General features: G+C 52.7%; 1 protein-coding gene across 2 annotated transcripts in view; it reads left to right on the top strand.

Moving 5' to 3' along the window:
- RYR1 (ryanodine receptor 1) overlaps positions 1–18,847 on the top strand; it is a 160,168-nt gene that overhangs the window by 54,935 nt on the left and 86,386 nt on the right. For both annotated transcript variants that reach the window (XM_025369191.1, XM_025369190.1), the window contains exons 34-47: positions 1,320–1,932; positions 4,902–5,168; positions 5,801–6,001; positions 6,346–6,457; positions 9,127–9,273; positions 10,963–11,236; positions 12,847–12,961; positions 13,049–13,181; positions 13,508–13,602; positions 15,741–15,876; positions 16,356–16,542; positions 16,633–16,741; positions 17,392–17,512; positions 17,607–17,776. In XM_025369191.1, the coding sequence (XP_025224976.1) occupies positions 1,320–1,932; positions 4,902–5,168; positions 5,801–6,001; positions 6,346–6,457; positions 9,127–9,273; positions 10,963–11,236; positions 12,847–12,961; positions 13,049–13,181; positions 13,508–13,602; positions 15,741–15,876; positions 16,356–16,542; positions 16,633–16,741; positions 17,392–17,512; positions 17,607–17,776 (2,680 nt within the window). The remainder of the gene's footprint in view (positions 1–1,319; positions 1,933–4,901; positions 5,169–5,800; positions 6,002–6,345; positions 6,458–9,126; positions 9,274–10,962; positions 11,237–12,846; positions 12,962–13,048; positions 13,182–13,507; positions 13,603–15,740; positions 15,877–16,355; positions 16,543–16,632; positions 16,742–17,391; positions 17,513–17,606; positions 17,777–18,847) is intronic.

The raw sequence follows: 18,847 nt of genomic DNA, 5'->3' as shown, positions 1-18,847 counted from the left end.
GCCGAGATCGCGCCACTGCACTTCAGCCTGGGCAACAGAGCAAGACGTCGTCTCAAAAAATAGAACTCTGAACATGGGAGCGATCCCAGACTCAACCAGGAAGTTTCTGCCTGCCTTCCTTTCCTTCCTTTCCTTCCTTTCCTTCCTTTCCTTCCTTTCCTTCCTTTCCTTCCTTTCCTTCCTTTCCTTCCTTCCTTCCTTCCTTCCTCAAATAGCTCTGGGTTCCTCCTATGTGCTGGGCAGTATTCTAGGCTGGAGACACCAAGCCCTTGTGAAGTGACATTCTAGTATTGCTTGTACATAACTCAGGATGCTCAGACATGTCCAAAGGGACCCAGAGTCATCCCCAGGGCCCCAGACACACCCATTTATTTATTTATTCATTCAACAAAGATTTATGGGCACAGTGGCTCATGCTTGTAATCTGAGCACTTCAGGAGGCTGAGGAGGAGGGAGGGTTGCTTGAGGCCAGGGGTTTGAAACAACCAGGAAGCATAGTGAGAACCCATCCCCACATTTTTTTTTTTCTTTTTAATTAGCTTGGCTTGGTGGCACGCACATGTAGTCTCAGTTACTTGGGAGGCTGAGGCAGGAGGATTGCTTAAGCCCAGGAGTTCAAGGCTGCAGAGCTAGGATCATACCACTGCACTCTAGCCTGGACAACAGAGCAAGACCCCATCACTAAAAAACAACAACAACAACAACAACAAAAATGCCGAGCACTTTACTATGTGCTAGGTGTGGTTGTAGGTGCTGGGAACACAACAAATAAAAGCAAAAACAAAACAGGCAGAAATGTCCTGCCCTTGGAATTTACATTCTAATGGCAATCAAACACAACCAGTATACTCAGACCGGCCAGAGTGGGGTTCAAACCCAATCTGGGGGCCCAAACACATCTTGGGAACATCAGATGTTCTACGTGGATGCTGAGACTCTTACAAAGTCCCAGATCATCCCAGGGACCCCAGAGTTATCCCAGGGGCCCCCAGGTCCCTTAGGGACTTCCAGAACCATTTAAAGACTCCTAGACCCAGCTCCACTGCCCTCACAGAACCCTAAGCTGGGAAGCCACTGGAACTCCCTGCTGCAGCCTTCGACACTCATCTAAGCATCTCTGCCTCTCTGGGGTCTGTGTCTCTGTCTCCCATCTCCCAGGATGGGTGAATTGATAGATGGAATGATAGGGGTTTGAAGGAGAGATGGATGGATGAATGAATGGGTGGGTAATGATGAAGGAAATGGAGGAAGAGATGGTGGCTCGACGGATGCAGGAGGCTCATTCATCTGTCCCTGTCTGTTTCCCACCTCTGCTGCAGATGCATGGACATCCTGGAGCTGTCGGAGCGCCTGGACCTGCAGCGCTTCCACTCGCACACCCTGCGCCTCTACCGCGCTGTGTGCGCCCTGGGCAACAATCGCGTGGCGCACGCTCTGTGCAGCCACGTGGACCAGGCTCAGCTGCTGCACGCCCTGGAGGACGCGCACCTGCCAGGTCCACTGCGTGCAGGCTACTACGACCTCCTCATCAGCATCCACCTCGAAAGTGCCTGCCGCAGCCGCCGCTCCATGCTCTCTGAATACATCGTGCCCCTCACGCCTGAGACCCGCGCCATCACGCTCTTCCCTCCTGGAAGGAGCACAGAAAATGGTCACCCCCGGCACGGCCTGCCGGGAGTTGGAGTCAGCACTTCGCTGCGGCCCCCGCATCATTTCTCGGCCCCCTGTTTCGTGGCCGCTCTGCCAGCTGCTGGGGCAGCAGAGGCTCCGGCCCGCCTCAGCCCCGCCATCCCGCTGGAGGCCCTACGGGACAAGGCACTGAGGATGCTGGGGGAGGCGGTGCGCGACGGTGGGCAGCACGCTCGCGACCCCGTCGGGGGCTCCGTGGAGTTCCAGTTTGTGCCTGTGCTCAAGCTCGTGTCCACCCTGCTGGTAATGGCTTCCTCCTGCTTCCCTCTGTCCCGTTCTTCTTCCACATTCCCAAAACTCCAGAAATACATGCATCAATCCTGCTCTATTTATGCATCCAACCACCCATTCCTTCCCTCCTCTATGCATCCATCCACCTTTCTTTTTATTATTATTATTATTTATTTCGAGATAGAGTCCCACTCTGTTGCCCAGGCTGGAGTGCAGTGGCACAATCTCAGCTCACTGTAACCCCTGCCTCCCGGGTTCAAGTAATTCTCCTGCCTCAGCCCCCAGAGTAGCTGGGACTACAGGCATGTGCCACCACGCCCGGCTAATATTTGTATTTTTAGTAGAGACTGCTTTCACCATGTTGGCCAGGCTGGTCTCGAACTCCTGACCTCGTGATTCTCCCACCTTGGCCTCCCAAAGTGCTGGGATTACAGGCCTGAGCCACCGTGCTCGGCCTCCATCCACCTTTCTATGTATCCTTCCACCATCTCCCTATCCTTCATTCACCTTTCCTTCCATCTGCTCACCTGTTATCTATTTATGTTTATTCATCTCTTCTTTCTTCCTATTCATCTATCCAACCAACCATCATTCATCCATGCATCAATCCATCGGTACTCCACCCGCCTTTCCATCCACCCATTCATCCTATCCATTCATGTGTATAGATCATCTTTCCATCAACAAGTCCATCTGCCTTTCTATCCTTTTCTTCTCCACCACTCCATTCATTCATTCATGTACCCATCTATCCAAGTTTCAATCTATTTGCCCATCCATCTTTTCATTCATTCATACAGCAGTCCATCCACCATTCCATCTGTTCGTCTATCCACCTACTCATTTATGTATTAATCTGTCTTTCCTTCCATAGGTCCAATAATAATCTCCTCCCACCTATGCGTCCATCCATACCTACATCCACAGATCCATCCGTTCCTCCGTTTCCCACCTACCCTTCATCTATCCCTCCATCTCTCCATTCATATGTATGTACACCCATCCACCTACCCACAAATCCATTTAGACATCCACACCCATCCATCTAACCATTCCCTATCCTTCTGTCCATCCCTTGTATCATGTGCCCTTTTATTCATATACCCATCTAACTATTCATTTATATATCCATCTTTTTGGTTTTGTTTGTTTGTTTTGAGATGAAGTCTTGCTCTGTCACCCAGGCTGAAGAGTGCAGTGGCACAATCTCAGCTCACTGCAACCTCTACTTCTCGTGTTCAAGCAATTCTCCTGCCTCAGCCTCCCAAGTAGCTGGGATTACAGGCGCCCATCACCATGCCCGGCTAATTTTTGTATTTTTAATAGAGGTGGGGTTTCACCATGTTGGCCAGGCTGGTCTTGAACTCCTGACCTCATGATCCACCCACCTCATCCCCCTAAAGTGCTGTAACTATAGGCGTGAGCCACTGTGCCCAGGTGTTTGTTTTTGAGACAGGGTCTCGCTCTGTCACCCAGGCTGGAGTGTAATGGCACAATAATGGCTCACCATAACCTCAACCTCCTGGGCTTAAGCAATCCTTCTACCTCAGCCTCCTGAATACCTGGGACTACAGGTGTACACCACCATGCCCAGCTAATTTTTAAATTTTTTGTAGAGGTGGAGTCTCACTATGTTGCCCAAGCTGGTCTTGAACTCCTGGGCTCAAGCGATTCTCCCACTTTGGCCTCCCAGTGTTGGGATTACAGGCATAAGACACTCTGCTCAACCTAATTTTGTTTTTATTTATTATTTTTAATTTTATTTTATTTAGTGAGAGACAGGGTCATGCCCAGGCTAGAATGCAGTGACATGATTGTAGCCCACTGCAGTCTCAAACTCCTGGGTTCAAGTGATCATCTTGCCTCAGCCTCCCGAAGTACTGTGATTACAGGTGTGAGCTGCCACACCTGGCCCCAACTTTTCATACACGAACCTATCCAGCCATGTGGCCAACCATCCCCCCTACCCTCATGGCTATTCACTAATTTATCTATTTATCCACATATTTATTTACTTCCTCATGCATCTATCAACCCATCCATCACCTACCCACCTACCTATACATCCTTTATCCTTCTCTCATCCATCCACCCATCATCTCTTCCTCCACCATTTCCTTCATCTCTCCATCATCATCCACTTATTCATCTTTCCTTCAAACCTCTACCATTCCAACTCTCGATTCATCCAGCCATCCATCCGGTCCTCCCTCCATTCATCCATCTGTCTCTCTCCCCCTCACTCTTCTTCCCTTTCGTCTACTCCTCTTTACTTCTGTATGTTAACATCTTTTAAACTTTATTATTATTATTTTTTTTTTTGGAGACAAACTCTCCCTCTGCCATGCAGGTTGGAGTGCAGTGGCATAATCTCAGCTCAGTGCAACCTCTGCCTCCCAGGTTCAAACGATTCTCCTGCCTCAGCCTCCTGACTAGCTGGGAATACAGGCATGCACCACTACAACCAGCTAATTTTTTTTTGTATTTTTGTAGAGACAGGGTTTCACCATGTTGGCCAGGCTGGTCTCAAACTCCTGGCCTCAAGTGATCTGCCCGCCTTGGCCTCCCAAAGTGCTGGGATTACAGGTGTGAACCTCGCCTCATGTGTTAGCATCTTCATTGTGTTGACTGAGAGCTGGTGTATGCTGGGAGCTATGCAGGCGTAGGGTGTGTCCTGGGCCAGAGGACACGGCACATGCTTAGGCTTGAGAGAAAGGACACTCACCTGTGATGGGAGAGGCACTCGTATTTGGCTCTGTGGTCTGGGCTGTGTGGATGGGACACAGGCTGAGGAGCTGGGTGGATCTTGAGGAGGGTGAATGGCGAGGTGGGGGGATGCCATTCCTGCTGTGGGAGGAATCCAATCAGCCAATGAAGGAATAATTGGCATGTGCAAGAGGGGCAGGTCTGGAGAGCGAGGCCAGGGCCTGATGACGGAGGCCTCTCAGGCCACAGTGAAGAACCGAGACTTTGTCCTGTAGGTGATGGGCATCTTTGGCGATGAGGATGTGAAACAGATCTTGAAGATGATTGAGCCTGAAGTCTTCACTGAGGAAGAAGAGGAGGAGGAGGAGGAAGAAGAGGAGGAAGAGGAAGATGAGGAGGAGAAGGAAGAGGATGAGGAGGAAACAGCACAGGAAAAGGAAGATGAAGAAAAAGAGGAAGAGGAGGCAGCAGAAGGGGAGAAGGAAGAAGGCTTGGAGGAGGGGCTGCTGCAGATGAAGTTGCCAGAGTCTGTGAAGTTACAGGTGGGCTGCTGCTTCCTGCTTTTCAGCCTCTGTCCATCTGGGCTGGGAGACACAGGGTAGGTGGGGTGTGAGTCTGGACTTTGTCCTCAGGCAGTGGGGAGCTGTGGAAATGCATATGGCAGTGAGCAACGCTGACGTGGAAAGATCTCTGTTTTCCATGGAGATGAGAACATGGAGATGGCAGTCTTTTTTTGTTTGTTTTTTGAGACAGAATTTTGCTCTGTCGCCCAGGCTGGAATACAGTGGTGCAGTCTTGGCTCACTGTAACCTCCACCTCCCGGGTTCAAGCGATTCTCCTTCCTCAGCCTCCTGAGTAGCTGGGATCACAGGCACACGCCACCACGCCCAGCAAATTTTTGTATTTTTAGTAGAAACGGGGTTTCACCCTGTTGGCCAGGCTGGTCTTGATTTCCCGACCTCAGGTGATCCACCCACCTCGGCCTCCCAAAGTGCTGGGATTACAGGCGTGAGCCGCCATGGCCGGTGAAGGCAGGCTTAAGGTTCCAGGCAGGAAATGATGTTGGCTGGACCTGTGCAGGGCCATGGAGAGGGGAGAGGAAGAAAGAGAAGTTTCAAGGAAGTCCTGATGATCTCACCTCCATTTCTCCTCCTGCACGCCTGTCCTTCCACAGATGTGCCACCTGCTGGAATATTTCTGTGACCAAGAGTTGCAGCACCGTGTGGAGTCCCTGGCAGCCTTTGCGGAGCGCTATGTGGACAAGCTCCAGGCCAACCAGCGGAGCCGCTATGGCCTCCTCATGAAAGCCTTCAGCATGACCGCAGCGGAGACTGCAAGACGTACCCGCGAGTTCCGCTCCCCGCCCCAGGAGCAGGTCATCTGACCCCTGACACTGGCCACTCTTATTATCTAAACCCCAACCCCAACATCTCCCAACTCTGATCACTGAGGACCCTCAACCTCTATACCCATGCTTGACCCCTGACCCTAGTGATACATTTATCTCCTACTCTGTGAACCAACCTGACCTCTGAGTCGCCTCAGACTGACCCTGACTCCTTTCAAACCTCTGGCCCTAGTCTCTCAAATAGTCTTCATTAACTCACACTTTGACTCATGACCTTAGACACGAACTTACAATTGCATCTTCTCTCTCTGATCTCAGAGTTCCTGCTTTGGGATCTCAGACCCTCATTCTAACCTTTGACCTTCCCCTAGATCAATATGCTATTGCAATTCAAAGATGGTACAGATGAGGAAGACTGTCCTCTCCCTGAAGAGATACGACAGGATTTGCTTGACTTTCATCAAGACCTGCTGGCACACTGTGGTAAGGAGTGGGGATCAGAGAGTCCTCCCTGCACCAACTTTCTCTTGAGACCTCTCCAGAAGTTTCCCTAAGATTTCCGGACCTTAACCCTCTACAGTATTGGTGCTATGTAACTATTGGTTGAATGAATGAATGTGTTAGTGAACAGTTAGATGATATGTGGAAGGATATGTTTATATGGGTATTTGGGTGGATGGCTATAAGCAGATAAATGAATGGGAATGTGAATTGATGGATAGAAGAAGTGGGTAAAAATTGGCTGGCTGGATAGATGGATGGATGAGGAGAAGGATGGATGGATGGCTGAGAACTGGGTGGAGAGATGGCTGGCTGGGTGGAAGGATAGATGGATGACCTCCAGGGTTTCTGATGAGAAGTCTGCTAACAGACTTATTGAGATTCCCTTACCCATGATGAATTACTTTTCCTTGGCTGACTTTTAAGGTTTTCTCTTTGTCTTTGCCTTTCAACAATTTAGTATGAGATGTCTAGGTGTACAGCTCTTTGAATTTATCCTATTGGAAGTTTGTTGAGTGTCTTGGATATATAATTACTTTTTATCAAAGTTAGAATATTTTTGACAATTACTTATTCAAATACTTTTCTGCCGCTTTCCTCTTCCTCTGGGTCTCTCATTATGCATATATTGGTACACTTGATGGCATCCTACAGGTCTCTGAGGCTTCTTTTTTTTTTTTTTTTGAGACGGAGTCTCGCTTTGTCGCCCAGGCTGGAGTGCAGTGGCGCGATCTCAGCTCACTGCAAGCTCCGCTTCCTGGATTCACGCCATTCTCCTGCCTCAGCCTCCGAGTAGCTGGGACTACAGGCGCCTGCCACCACGCCCAGCTAATTTTTTGTATTTTTAGTAGAGATGGGGTTTCACCGTGTTAGCCAGGATGGCCTCGATCTCCTGACCTCATGATTCACCCGCCTTGGCCTCCCAAAGTGCTGGGATTACAGGCGTGAGCCACCGTGTCCGGCTCTGAGGCTTTTTTCATTTTGCTTTGCTCTTTTTTTTTTTTTTGAGACAGTCTCACTCTGTCACCCAGCAGGAGTGCAGGGTGCAATCTTAGCTCACTGCATCGTCTGCCTCCTGGGCTCAAGCCATCCTCCTACCTCAGCCTCCTGAGTAGCTGGGAGAACAGGTGTGTGCTACCAAGCCTTGCTAATTTTTAAATGTTTTATAGAGTCGGGGTTTTGCCATGTTGCTGAGGCTGGTCTTGAACTCCTGGGCTAAAGCAATTTGCATGCCTGGGCCTCCCAAAGTGCTGGATTACAGGCATGAGCCACTACATCTGGTCCACTTTTCTTCATTCTTTTACTTTTCTGTTCTTCAGGCTACATAATCTCTATGTCCTACCTTCAAGTTCGCTGACTGTTTCTCCTACCAGCTCAAATATGCTGTTGAACCCCCTCTAGTAATTTTTTATTTCAGTTATTTTATCTTTCAACTCCAGAATTTCTATATTTTAGCTGGGCGCGGTGGCTCACGCCTGTAATCCCAGCACTTTGGGAGGCCGAGGTGGGCGGATCACCTGAGGTTGGGAATTTGAGACCAGCCTGACCAACAGGGAGAAACCCCATCTCTACTAAAAATACAAAATTAGCCTGGCATGATGGTACAGGCTACTTGGGAGGCTGAGGCAGGAGAATCCCTTGAACCCGGGAGGCGGAGGTTGCAGTGAACCGAGATCACGCCATTGCACTTGAGCCTGGGCAACAAGAGCAAAACTCCATCTCAAAAAAAAAAAAAAAGAATTTCTGTATTTTAACAATCTGCCTTTTTATTAGTATTCACTACTAGGTGAGTCACTATTATCATATTTCCTTTTTTTTGAGGTGGAGTCTCGCTCTGTCGCCCAGGCTGGAGTGCAGTGGCCGGATCTCAGCTCACTGCAAGCTCCGCCTCCCGGGTTTACGCCATTCTCCTGCCTCAGTCTCCCGAGTAGCTGGGACTACAGGCGCCCACCACCTCGCCCGGCTAGCTTTTTGTATTTTTCAGTAGAGACGGGGTTTCACCGTGTTAGCCAGGATGGTCTCGATCTCCTGACCTCATGATCCTCCCGTCTCAGGCTCCCAAAGTACTGGGATTACAGGCTTGAGCCACCGCGCCCGGCCCATATTTCCTTTTAATTCTTCAGACATAGTTTCCTTTAGTTCTTTGAACATATTTGTAAAATTGATTTAAAAGATAAATGTTTCATAGAATGAATACATGAACAAAGACATGAACATACAAAGAAGTAAATGAGGCCGGGGTGGTGGCTCATGCCTGTAATCCTGGCATTTTGGGAGGCTGAGGGGAGGATTGCTTGAGCTCAGGAGTTCAAAACCAGCCTGGGCAACATGGCAAGACCCCTATCTCTACAGCAAAAGATACAAAATTAACAGGGCATGGTGGCACACACCTGTAGTCCCAGCTACTCAGGAGGCTGAGGTAGGAGTATGGCTTGAGCCTGGGAGGCAGAGGTTACAGTGACGTGAGATCATGCCACTGCCCTCTAATGCAACAGAGCAAGAAACTGTCTCAAAAAAAAAAAAAAAAAAAAAAAAGGAAATGAAAAACTCCATGAATGCATGCACATATGCACAAATGAAGAAGTGAGTGTGTGAGCAGGTGAATAAGCAAACTGGTGAATGACATTTCCCCGCTTCTTGACCACTTCCAGGAATTCAGCTGGATGGAGAGGAGGAGGAACCAGAGGAAGAGACCACCCTGGGCAGCCGCCTCATGAGCCTTTTGGAGAAAGTGCGGCTGGTGAAGAAGAAGGAGGAGAAACCTGAGGAGGAGCGGCCAGCAGAGGAGAGCAAACCCCGTGAGGACTGGGGTCACCGGGGAGAGGGCAGGGGTGGGGTGGGCAGCCCCATGCCTGGGGAGCCTCTGTGTCCCAATGAGGGCATGACGATGGATGCAAGGGAGGGGAAGATAGGCAGGAGTGAGAGAAGAAGAGTGGTGGGCAAACTGGAAGCAGGCATGGTGGGTCATGCTTGTAATCCCAGCAATTTGGGAGGCTGAGACGGGTGGATCACTTGAGGTCAGGAGTTCGAGGCCAGCCTGGCCAACATGGTGAAACCCCCTTCTCTACTAAAAATACAAAAATTAACCGGGCGTGGTGGTGCACACCTGTAATCCCAGCTACTTGGAGGTGAGGCACGAGAATCGCTTGAACCCAGGAGGTGGGGGCTGCAGTGAGCCCAGATTGCACCACTGCACTCTACCCAGGGTGACAGAGCAAGACTCTGTCTAAAAAAAAAAAGGGCATGCTGGAGTTTGCCTCCAAAGATGGGGGCTGTAGAACGTGTGTGTTGGACCAGGGTGACACAGCCTACCAGCTTAGTGGCAAACCTCTAACCAAGGGATGGTGGCAACCTGAACCACTGTGGCTTCTGTGGCCTTGCGGCTTCTCTTTTCTCTCTTGATGAGACGATTACCATGCTGAGGGATTAGACAAGCAGCTGTGATGAATGTTGGGCCAACGTGTTATTTTGCAAACTGTGTATTAGCCACATCTAACAAGGACGGATTTCCTGACGTTGGTACAGGTTTTATCCCGCAACATTCAGGAAACTTTTATGGGGCCAGCTCTGGGCCAGGCACTGTTACCAGGGCTGGGAAATACAGCCGAGGGGAGAAAGTCAAAGCCCCTGCCTGCGAGTTTAGATTTTTAAATTATTATTATTATTATTTTTTGAGACAGGGTCTCGCTGTGTCGCCCAGGCTAGAGTGCAGCGGCGTGATCTTGGCTCACTGCAACCTCTGCCTCCTAGGTTCAAGCAATTCTCCTGTCTCAGCCTCCCGAGTAGCTGGGATTACAGGCACGCAGCACCATGCCTGGCTAATTTTTGTATTTTTAGTAGAGACGGGGCTTCACCATGTTGGCCAGGCTGGTCTCGAGCTCCTGACCTCAGGTGATCCACCCACCTCAGCCTCCCAAAGTGCAGGGATTACGGGTGTGAGCCACCACGCCCTGCCAAATCCACAGTATTTTTATAGAACAAGTGGGATTGTGACATGTGCCTTCAAAGGTGCGTGGCGAAGTGCTTCCGGTTGGCTCTGGTATCTTGTAGTTGTACAGTTTATTATTCCTATTGAAATTTTTAGGAAGCCCTTGTGGGCTGGATATTAGGGCAAACAGAACAGAGAGATTCTTGGGGGAATAGAAAAAAGTTTGCCAGGCTGGGCACAGTGGCTCACACCTATAATCCTAGCCCTTTGGGAGGCCAGAGTAGGAGGATCACTTGAGCCCGGGAGTTCGAGGCTGCACTGAGCTGTGATCGCACCACTGCACCCCAGCCAGGGCAACAGCGCAAGACACTGTCTCTAAAAGAGAAAAGGGAAACCAGTCTGCTAGAATGTGCCTGCTCCCGGCAGGTGGAGGGCAGGGGTGGTAGTAACTGGGAAAGCTTCTGGAACAGGGGACCCCTTCCACATTGTTGTGGTCCATGGCCCCGCGTGCTGACCTGCCCTGCGTGGTGCTCCAAGCCTTGTGTTGTCTCCTTCCCAGGGTCCCTGCAGGAACTGGTGTCCCACATGGTGGTGCGCTGGGCCCAAGAGGACTTCGTGCAGAGCCCCGAGCTGGTGCGGGCCATGTTCAGCCTCCTGCACCGGCAGTACGACGGGCTGGGTGAGCTGCTGCGTGCCCTGCCACGGGCGTACACCATCTCACCGTCCTCCGTGGAAGACACCATGAGCCTGCTTGAGTGCCTCGGCCAGATCCGCTCCCTGCTCATCGTGCAGATGGGCCCTCAGGAGGAGAACCTCATGATCCAGAGCATCGGGTGAGGCACCGCCCTGCCTGCTTACTTTGCATATCCCCTTGGCTAATGAATGCCTTCAGGATACAATCACATTCCCTTCCCCAACTTCTGGCCCATCCTCTGGGTGATCTACTCAGTCTCAGGCAGCTAGCCCACCTCCTGGTTAATGTCTCCTTCCCTTACCTCTCTACCCTCAGTGGTAGCAGCAGCTCCACTTACTGTGTGACTCTCAGCAGGACGTTTACCCTTTTTTTTTTTTTTTTTTTTTTTGTGAGACTGAGTCTCACTCTGTCACCCAGGCTGGAGTGTGGTGGCATGATCTCAGCTCACTGCAACCTCCGCCTCCCAGGTTCAAGCAATTCTCCTGTCTCAGCCTTCCAAGTAGCTGGGATTACAGACACGCACCACCACACCTGGCTAATTTTTTATAATTAGTAGAGACAGGGTTTCACCACGCTGATCAAGCTGGTCTCGAACTCCTAACCTCAGGTGATCTACCCGCCTCGGCCTCCCAAAGTGCTGGGATTAGAGGCTTGAGCCACGGCGCCCGGCTGAGGTTTACCCTTTTTGAGCTTCAGTTTCCTCATCTGTAAAATGGGGGGAGAGCCAAGCCTGCTCTGAAGAGTTGTGCTGTGGCTTCCGTGAGCTTGTGCGAATAATAATAATCATGGTAGTAGTTGTGAGCACTCAGTGTCAAATATATCTCATTCACACAGTAAACATTTATTAAGCACCTACTGCATGCCAGGCCCTTTCTAGGTGTTTTTGAGATAGGGCCTCACTCTGTTGCCCAGGCTAGAGTGCAGTGGCCCAATCATAGCTCACTGCAGCCTCAACTTCCTGTGCTCAAGCGATCCTCCTGCCTCAACCTCCTGAGTACAGACACACATCACCATGCCCAGCTAATTTGTACATTTTTTTGTAGAGGCAGGGTCTTGCTATGTTGCCCGGGCTGGTCTTGAACTCCTGGGCTCAAGTGATCCTCCTGCCTTGGCCTCCCAAAGGGCTGGAATTACAAGGCGTGAGCCACTCTGCTGGGACAGCATTTGACAAAGGGCAACATGGCAAAGATCTCTGTTCTAGAGGAGCCGCCTTGGGTGCACAGCTCGGTCTCCTTATGAGAGAAACAAGGACCCTTTCTCCCACGGTGGCTGTAGGAATTGTTTTTTTTTTTTTTATTGTTATTTTTTTTGAGATGGAGTCTTGCTCTGTTGCCCAACCTGGAGTGCACAATGTCTGCTCACTGCAACCTCCACCTACCAGGTTCAAGCGATTCTCCCACCTCAGCCTCCCACGTAGCTGGGATTACGGGTATGCGCCACCACACCTGGCTAATTTTTGTATTTTTAGTAGAAACGGGGTTTCACCATGTTGGCCAGGCTGATCTCGAATTCCTGACCTCAAGTGATCCTCCAGCTTCGGCCTCCCAAAGTGCTGGGATTACACGCGTGAGCCACTGCGCCTGGCCGGCTGTAGCAATTGAATGACTGCAGATCTGTAAAGGGGGTGGTGCTAGGCACAGAGGGACAGGGTCGAGAATACCAGCTGCTGTCACTGTGGTGGCTGTGGCCCTCTCTGGACTTGGGCCCCACCCGGCCCCTGGTGACCCCACGCGCTCTGCCCGTGCACAGGAACATCATGAACAACAAAGTCTTCTACCAACACCCGAACCTGATGAGGGCGCTGGGCATGCACGAGACGGTCATGGAGGTCATGGTCAACGTCCTCGGGGGCGGCGAGTCCAAGGTGAGGGCCCAGGCGAACACTGGGGAGCTCAGGGGAGGCGGCCACAGAGGGCAGGCCCTGACCACCGGCCCACCCTGCCTGTCCCAGGAGATCCGCTTCCCCAAGATGGTGACAAGCTGCTGCCGCTTCCTCTGCTATTTCTGCCGCATCAGCCGGCAGAACCAGCGCTCCATGTTTGACCACCTGAGCTACCTGCTGGAGAACAGTGGCATCGGCCTGGGTGAGAACCCCTGAGCCCAGGGGCTGTCCCCCAGAACCCACTCCTGGCACCCTATCCACGCCTGCCCCACTTTCCACCAGCTCACTCACTCAGTCATTCAATAAACACTCCCTCTCAACTGTGGCTCTGGCCCCGTAACGAGTAATGCCAGGGACACAATAGTGACCCCAGTAGTGACAGCCCAGAGTGGTCAGAGCTTGGATGAGGGAAGTACAGACCAGAGGAGGTACCTGATCCAGGTTGGATAAAGGGTGGTCAGGGAGGGCTTCCCAGAGGAGGTGAGACAAGCAGGAGTGAGATGTTCCTCCCACCTCTTGCCCCTGCAGGCATGCAGGGCTCCACGCCCCTGGACGTGGCTGCTGCCTCCGTCATTGACAACAATGAGCTGGCCTTGGCGTTGCAGGAGCAGGACCTGGAAAAGGTATGGAGGGCAGGGCTGGGCTCCGGGCCTAAGGGAGGAGATCGGGCCGCTACCCGGCTCCTTGGGACACCTACTGATTCTGAACTCATTCTGGGGGGCAATTCTGGATGGTGTGCCCAACCAGGAGACTAGTTTGCAGGGAGAGAACGGCACCCAGTTGCTCATTCACGGGATGCTTCCTGGCTGTGGGCAGGTCTGCACTCCACGCTTCCGGCTTGGGGCAGTTCTGCAGTCTACGCTTCTGGGCTGGGAGCCCATCCGCACTCTAGCTTCCCGGCTGGGGGCGGATCCACAGTCTATGCTTCCGGGCTGGGGGCAGGTCCGCCGTCTAGGCTTCCAGCTAGGTAGCCTTGGCACATTTCTTGGCTCTCTGAGCTTGCACTTCTGTGTATAGTGGTGCAATGCATGGGCTCCAGAGTTCAGCAACTTTGCTTCTGCTCTCCTCGCTCCCTGGCTGTGTGGCCTTGGATAAGTGACTTAGAGTCTCCAGACCTCTGTTGCTTTATTTTGTACAATGAATGTAGTCATAGAAACGACTTCATGGAGTCATTCTGAGGATTAAATGACTTAATCCAGGAAAGCGTTTGTAAAGAGGCAGTCAGTGGTGTTATATTAGTCAGCTGCTGTTATATGATCATTCAACAAATATGTAGCGTTCACTTACCATATGGTAGGACCTGTGCAAAGCAATAGTAATATGACAGTCAAAAATCACTGTCCGGCCAGGCAAAGTGGCTCGTGTCTGTAATCCCAGTACTTTGGGAGGCCGAGGCAGGAGGATCACTTGAGCTCAGGATTTTAAGACCAGCCTGGCCAATATAGGGAGACCTTGTATCTACAAAAAAATACAAAAATTAGGTGGGTGTAGTGGCACGTACCTGTCGTCCCAGTTACTCAGGAGGCTAAGGTGGAAGGATTTGATAGAGCCTGCGAGGCTGAGGCTGCAGTGAGATATGATCGCACCACTGCACTTCACCTGAGGGACAGAGCGAGAACCCTTAAAAAAAAAAGTGACCAGAGAAAGTCTCATTGAGAAAGTGACATTTGTGTAAAGCTCTGAAGGAAGGTGACGGGTCAGTTGGACATCATGGGGAAGAGCATTCTTGGCAGTGGGAACAGCCAGTGCAAAGGCCCTGAGGCAGGAGCGAACCTCGTGAGTTGGAGGAACAGCAGAGAGACAGCTGTGGCTGGGGCAGAGGCAGTGGGGGTGAGGGCAGGAGGTGACAGATGGGTCATGAGGCATCTCATGGGTCACAACAAGGGCTCTGGCTTTTACCCTGAGTGAGAGGAGGCCAGGGTTCTGAGCAGAGGAGGGACGTGACCTGACTCAGGTGTTCACAGAGTCCCTCTGGCTGTGTGTGGGAAACAGATTGAGGGGAAGGCAGAAGGACAGAAGCACAGGGAGGAGGCTGGTGTCGTGGTCCAGATGGGAGACGAGGGCGGACAGGACCACTACAGGAAAGGGGTCTGGGTCCAGGCCCAAAGAGAAGGTTCTTAGATCTCACACAAGAAGGAATTCAGGGCGAGTCCATAGAGTAAAGTGAAAGCAAGTTTATTAGGAAAGTAAAGGAATAAAAGAATGGCTAATCCACAGACAGAGCAGCCCCAAGGGCTGCTGGTTGCCCATTTTTTATGTTATTTCTTGATGATATGCTAAACAAGGGGTGGATTATTCGTGCCTCCCCTTTCTAGACCATGTAGGATAACTTCCTGACGTTGCCATGACATTTGTAAACTCTCATGGCGCTGGTGGGAGTGTAGCAGTGAGGACGGCCAGAGGTCACTCTCTTCGCCATCTTGGTTTTGGTGGGTTTTGGCCGGCTTCTTTACTGCAACTGTTTTATCAGTAAGGTCTTTATGACCTGTATCTTGTGCCAACCTTCTATCTCATTCTGTGACTTAGAATGCCTTAACCATCTGGGAATGCAGCGCAGTAGGTCTCAGCCTCATTTTACTCCGCTCCTGTTCAAGATGGAGTTGCTCTAGTTTACAGGCCTCTGACAGGACCAGAGCTAATTGGCCAAGGGATCAGAGCTGAACCAGACTGAGGAGCCGCAGGGCAAGGCAGGGCAGAGGGCTGGGCCCCAGGAGGATGGTGGCGTGGGTCTGGTCTCTGACTGAGCCCCTCCTGTCCCCAGGTCGTGTCCTACCTGGCAGGCTGTGGCCTCCAAAGCTGCCCCATGCTTGTGGCCAAGGGATACCCAGATATTGGCTGGAACCCCTGCGGTGGAGAGCGCTACCTGGACTTCCTGCGCTTCGCTGTCTTCGTAAACGGTGAGGAGGGGGTGGCAGTGGCAGAGGGGGAAGTATGGAGTCACTGGTCACACCTCCCTTGGGATGACTGCTCACACCCTGAGCCACAGGTGGGGTCCAGACAGGGATCCCTTCAAGCAGGCCTGGGGCTGGCAGGGGCCTGTGTTACCCCTGGAGGTGTTGGGTCCTGGGGCTGGCAGGGGCCTGCGTTACCTCTCTGGATGTATTGGGTCCTGGGGCTGGCAGTGTTGGGTCCTGGGGCTGGCGGGAGCCTGGTGTTACCCCTGGAGATATTGGGTCGTGGGGCTGGCAGGGACCTGGTGTTACCCCTAGAGTTGTTGGGTCCTGGGGCTGGCAGGGGCTGGTGTTACCTCTGGAAGTGTTGGGTCCTGGGGCTGGATGGGACCTGTGTTACCCCTGGAGGTGTTGAGTCCTGGGGCTGCATGGGGAGGTATCTGGTGGTGGCTCATGAGACCCCCTGTCCCCATACGGGTGGCCAGGCGAGAGCGTGGAGGAGAACGCCAACGTGGTGGTGCGGCTGCTCATCCGGAAGCCTGAGTGCTTCGGACCCGCCCTGCGGGGTGAGGGTGGCTCAGGGCTGCTGGCTGCCATCGAAGAGGCCATCCGCATCTCCGAGGACCCTGCAAGGGATGGCCCAGGCATCCGCAGGGACCGGCGGCGCGAGCAGTGAGTGTCCCGGCCCCCTCCTCAATAGGGCAACCTGCCCTCCCAGGCCCCTAGCTGCCTCCCCCACCCACCCACCCACCTTCCCTGCAGCTTCGGTGAGGAACCACCTGAAGAAAACCGGGTGCACCTGGGACACGCCATCATGTCCTTCTATGCTGCCTTGATCGACCTGCTCGGACGCTGTGCGCCAGAGATGCATGTGAGACCCAGAGCCAGGGCGGGATGAGGAGGGAGGGCAGGTACAGCCGCCTTGAATGCCTCATGCAGGCACTCGGTGACACGGAGTGAGCTCACATACGTGGGTGGTCCTGGACTAGCAATGCTGGGGACACAACAGTGACCAAGACAGCCCCAGGGCCTGGTCTCACAGAGCTCCCGGTCCAGTGGGGGAGACAGACAGTGACACCCAGAGTGGTCAGGGCTGGGATGGGGGCGCACAGGGAGAGAGGTCGGGGCCGGGATGGCGGGGCACATGGAGAGGACTCAGGATGGATGGGGATACAGGGAGAGAGGTCAGGATGGGGATGGGGACACAGGGATAGGGGTCGGGGCCAGGATGAGGGGTCACAGGGAGAGGGGTCAGGATGGGGATGGGGACACAAGGAGAGAGGTCAGGACTGGGGTCGGGGGGCACAAGCAGAGGGGTCAGGATGGGGATGGGGGATGCAGGGAGAGGGTTCAGGGCTGGAGTCGGGGGGCACAGGCAGAGGAATGAGGGCTGGAAACTCTAGACAGCCCGCTGAAAGAGGCCTGCTCTACCCCCCTGTATGGGAAGGGAGGGAGCGGAGCAGTCACTAAGCGGGGCACCAGTGCCTGATGAGTGCCCCTCTCCCTCCCTGCGTTCCCCAGCTAATCCAAGCCTGCAAGGGTGAGGCCCTGCGGATCCGTGCCATCCTCCGCTCCCTTGTGCCCTTGGAGGACCTCGTGGGCATCATCAGCCTCCCACTGCAGATGCCCACCCTGGGCAAAGGTGCGGAGGGGATGGAACTTGGCAAAGGAGTGACGCTGGGGAGGGAGCCACCGGGTCCGCAGGGCATCCCCGAACCCGCCCTCCCTGCCTGCAGACGGGGCTCTGGTGCAGCCAAAGATGTCAGCATCCTTCGTGCCGGACCACAAGGCATCCATGGTGCTCTTCCTGGACCGTGTGTACGGCATTGAGAACCAGGACTTCTTGCTGCACGTGCTGGACGTGGGATTCCTGCCCGACATGAGGGCAGCCGCCTCGCTGGACACGGTGAGCAGCCCCGCCCAGCCTGGCCACCCTCCCCACCTCCACAGAGGGACAGGAGATGGGTCACGGTGGAGCAGCAGCAGCTGCTTTTGCTTTTCTTGGGATTGTGGACATACCATAATCCCCGATACCATCATAAAGATAGAAAATGAAAACCAAGAAACACTCTGAATTCCAATGAAGGGTGAGTAGGAATCTCCACGACCTCCAGTGATAAGAAATAGAAATCATTGTTCGAGGCCAGGCGCGGTGGCTCACGCCTGTAATCCCAGCACTTTGTGGGGCCAAGGCAAGCAGATCACAAGGTCAGGAGTTCGAAACCAGCCTGACCAACGTGGTGAAACCACATCTCTACTAAAAATACAAAAATTAGCCAGGCGTGGTGGTGCATGCCTGTAATCCCAGCTACTCAGGAGACTGAGGCAGGAGAATTGCTTGAACCCGGGAGGCGAGGTTGCAGTGAGCTGAGATCACGCTGCTGCACTCCAGCCGGGCGACAGAGCGAGACTCCAACTTAAAAAAAAAAAAAATTCGTTCACAATGTTGGTTTGGCACTGTGGACACACAGAACTCTGTACAGGAACAGCAATAACAGAAGGGTGATAGGGCAAGGAAAATGAGCACTGAGAAGTGATCACCAATTTAGCAAAGTCAAGGTCACTGGAAACTGGGATGAACAGTTTCAGCAGGGGACAGAAGCCTTCCTAGAGAGGGTTTAAGAGAGCCTGGGGCTGTGCATGGTGGCTCACCCTTGTAATAACTTTGGGAGGCCAAGGCGGGCGGTTCGCTTGAAGCCAGGAGTTCGAGGCCAGCCTGGGCAACATGGAGAGACCCTGTCTCTACAGAAAAATTTAAATATTAGCTGGGTATGGTGGTGCACACCTGTAGTCTCTGCTACTAGAGAGGCTGAGGTGGGAGAATCACTTGAGGCACAGACTTTGAGGCTGCAGTGAACCGTGATTACACCGCTGCATTCCTGCCTGGGCAACAGAGCCAGACCTTATCTCAAAAAAAAAGAAAAAGAAATTAGCCAGGCATGGAGGTGCGTCCCTGTAGTCCTAGCTACTAGTGAGG

The sequence above is a fragment of the Theropithecus gelada genome, chromosome 19, assembly GCF_003255815.1.
Source record: "Theropithecus gelada isolate Dixy chromosome 19, Tgel_1.0, whole genome shotgun sequence".
NCBI lineage: Eukaryota > Metazoa > Chordata > Mammalia > Primates > Cercopithecidae > Theropithecus > Theropithecus gelada.
This window is presented reverse-complemented; position numbering and strand designations above follow the sequence as displayed.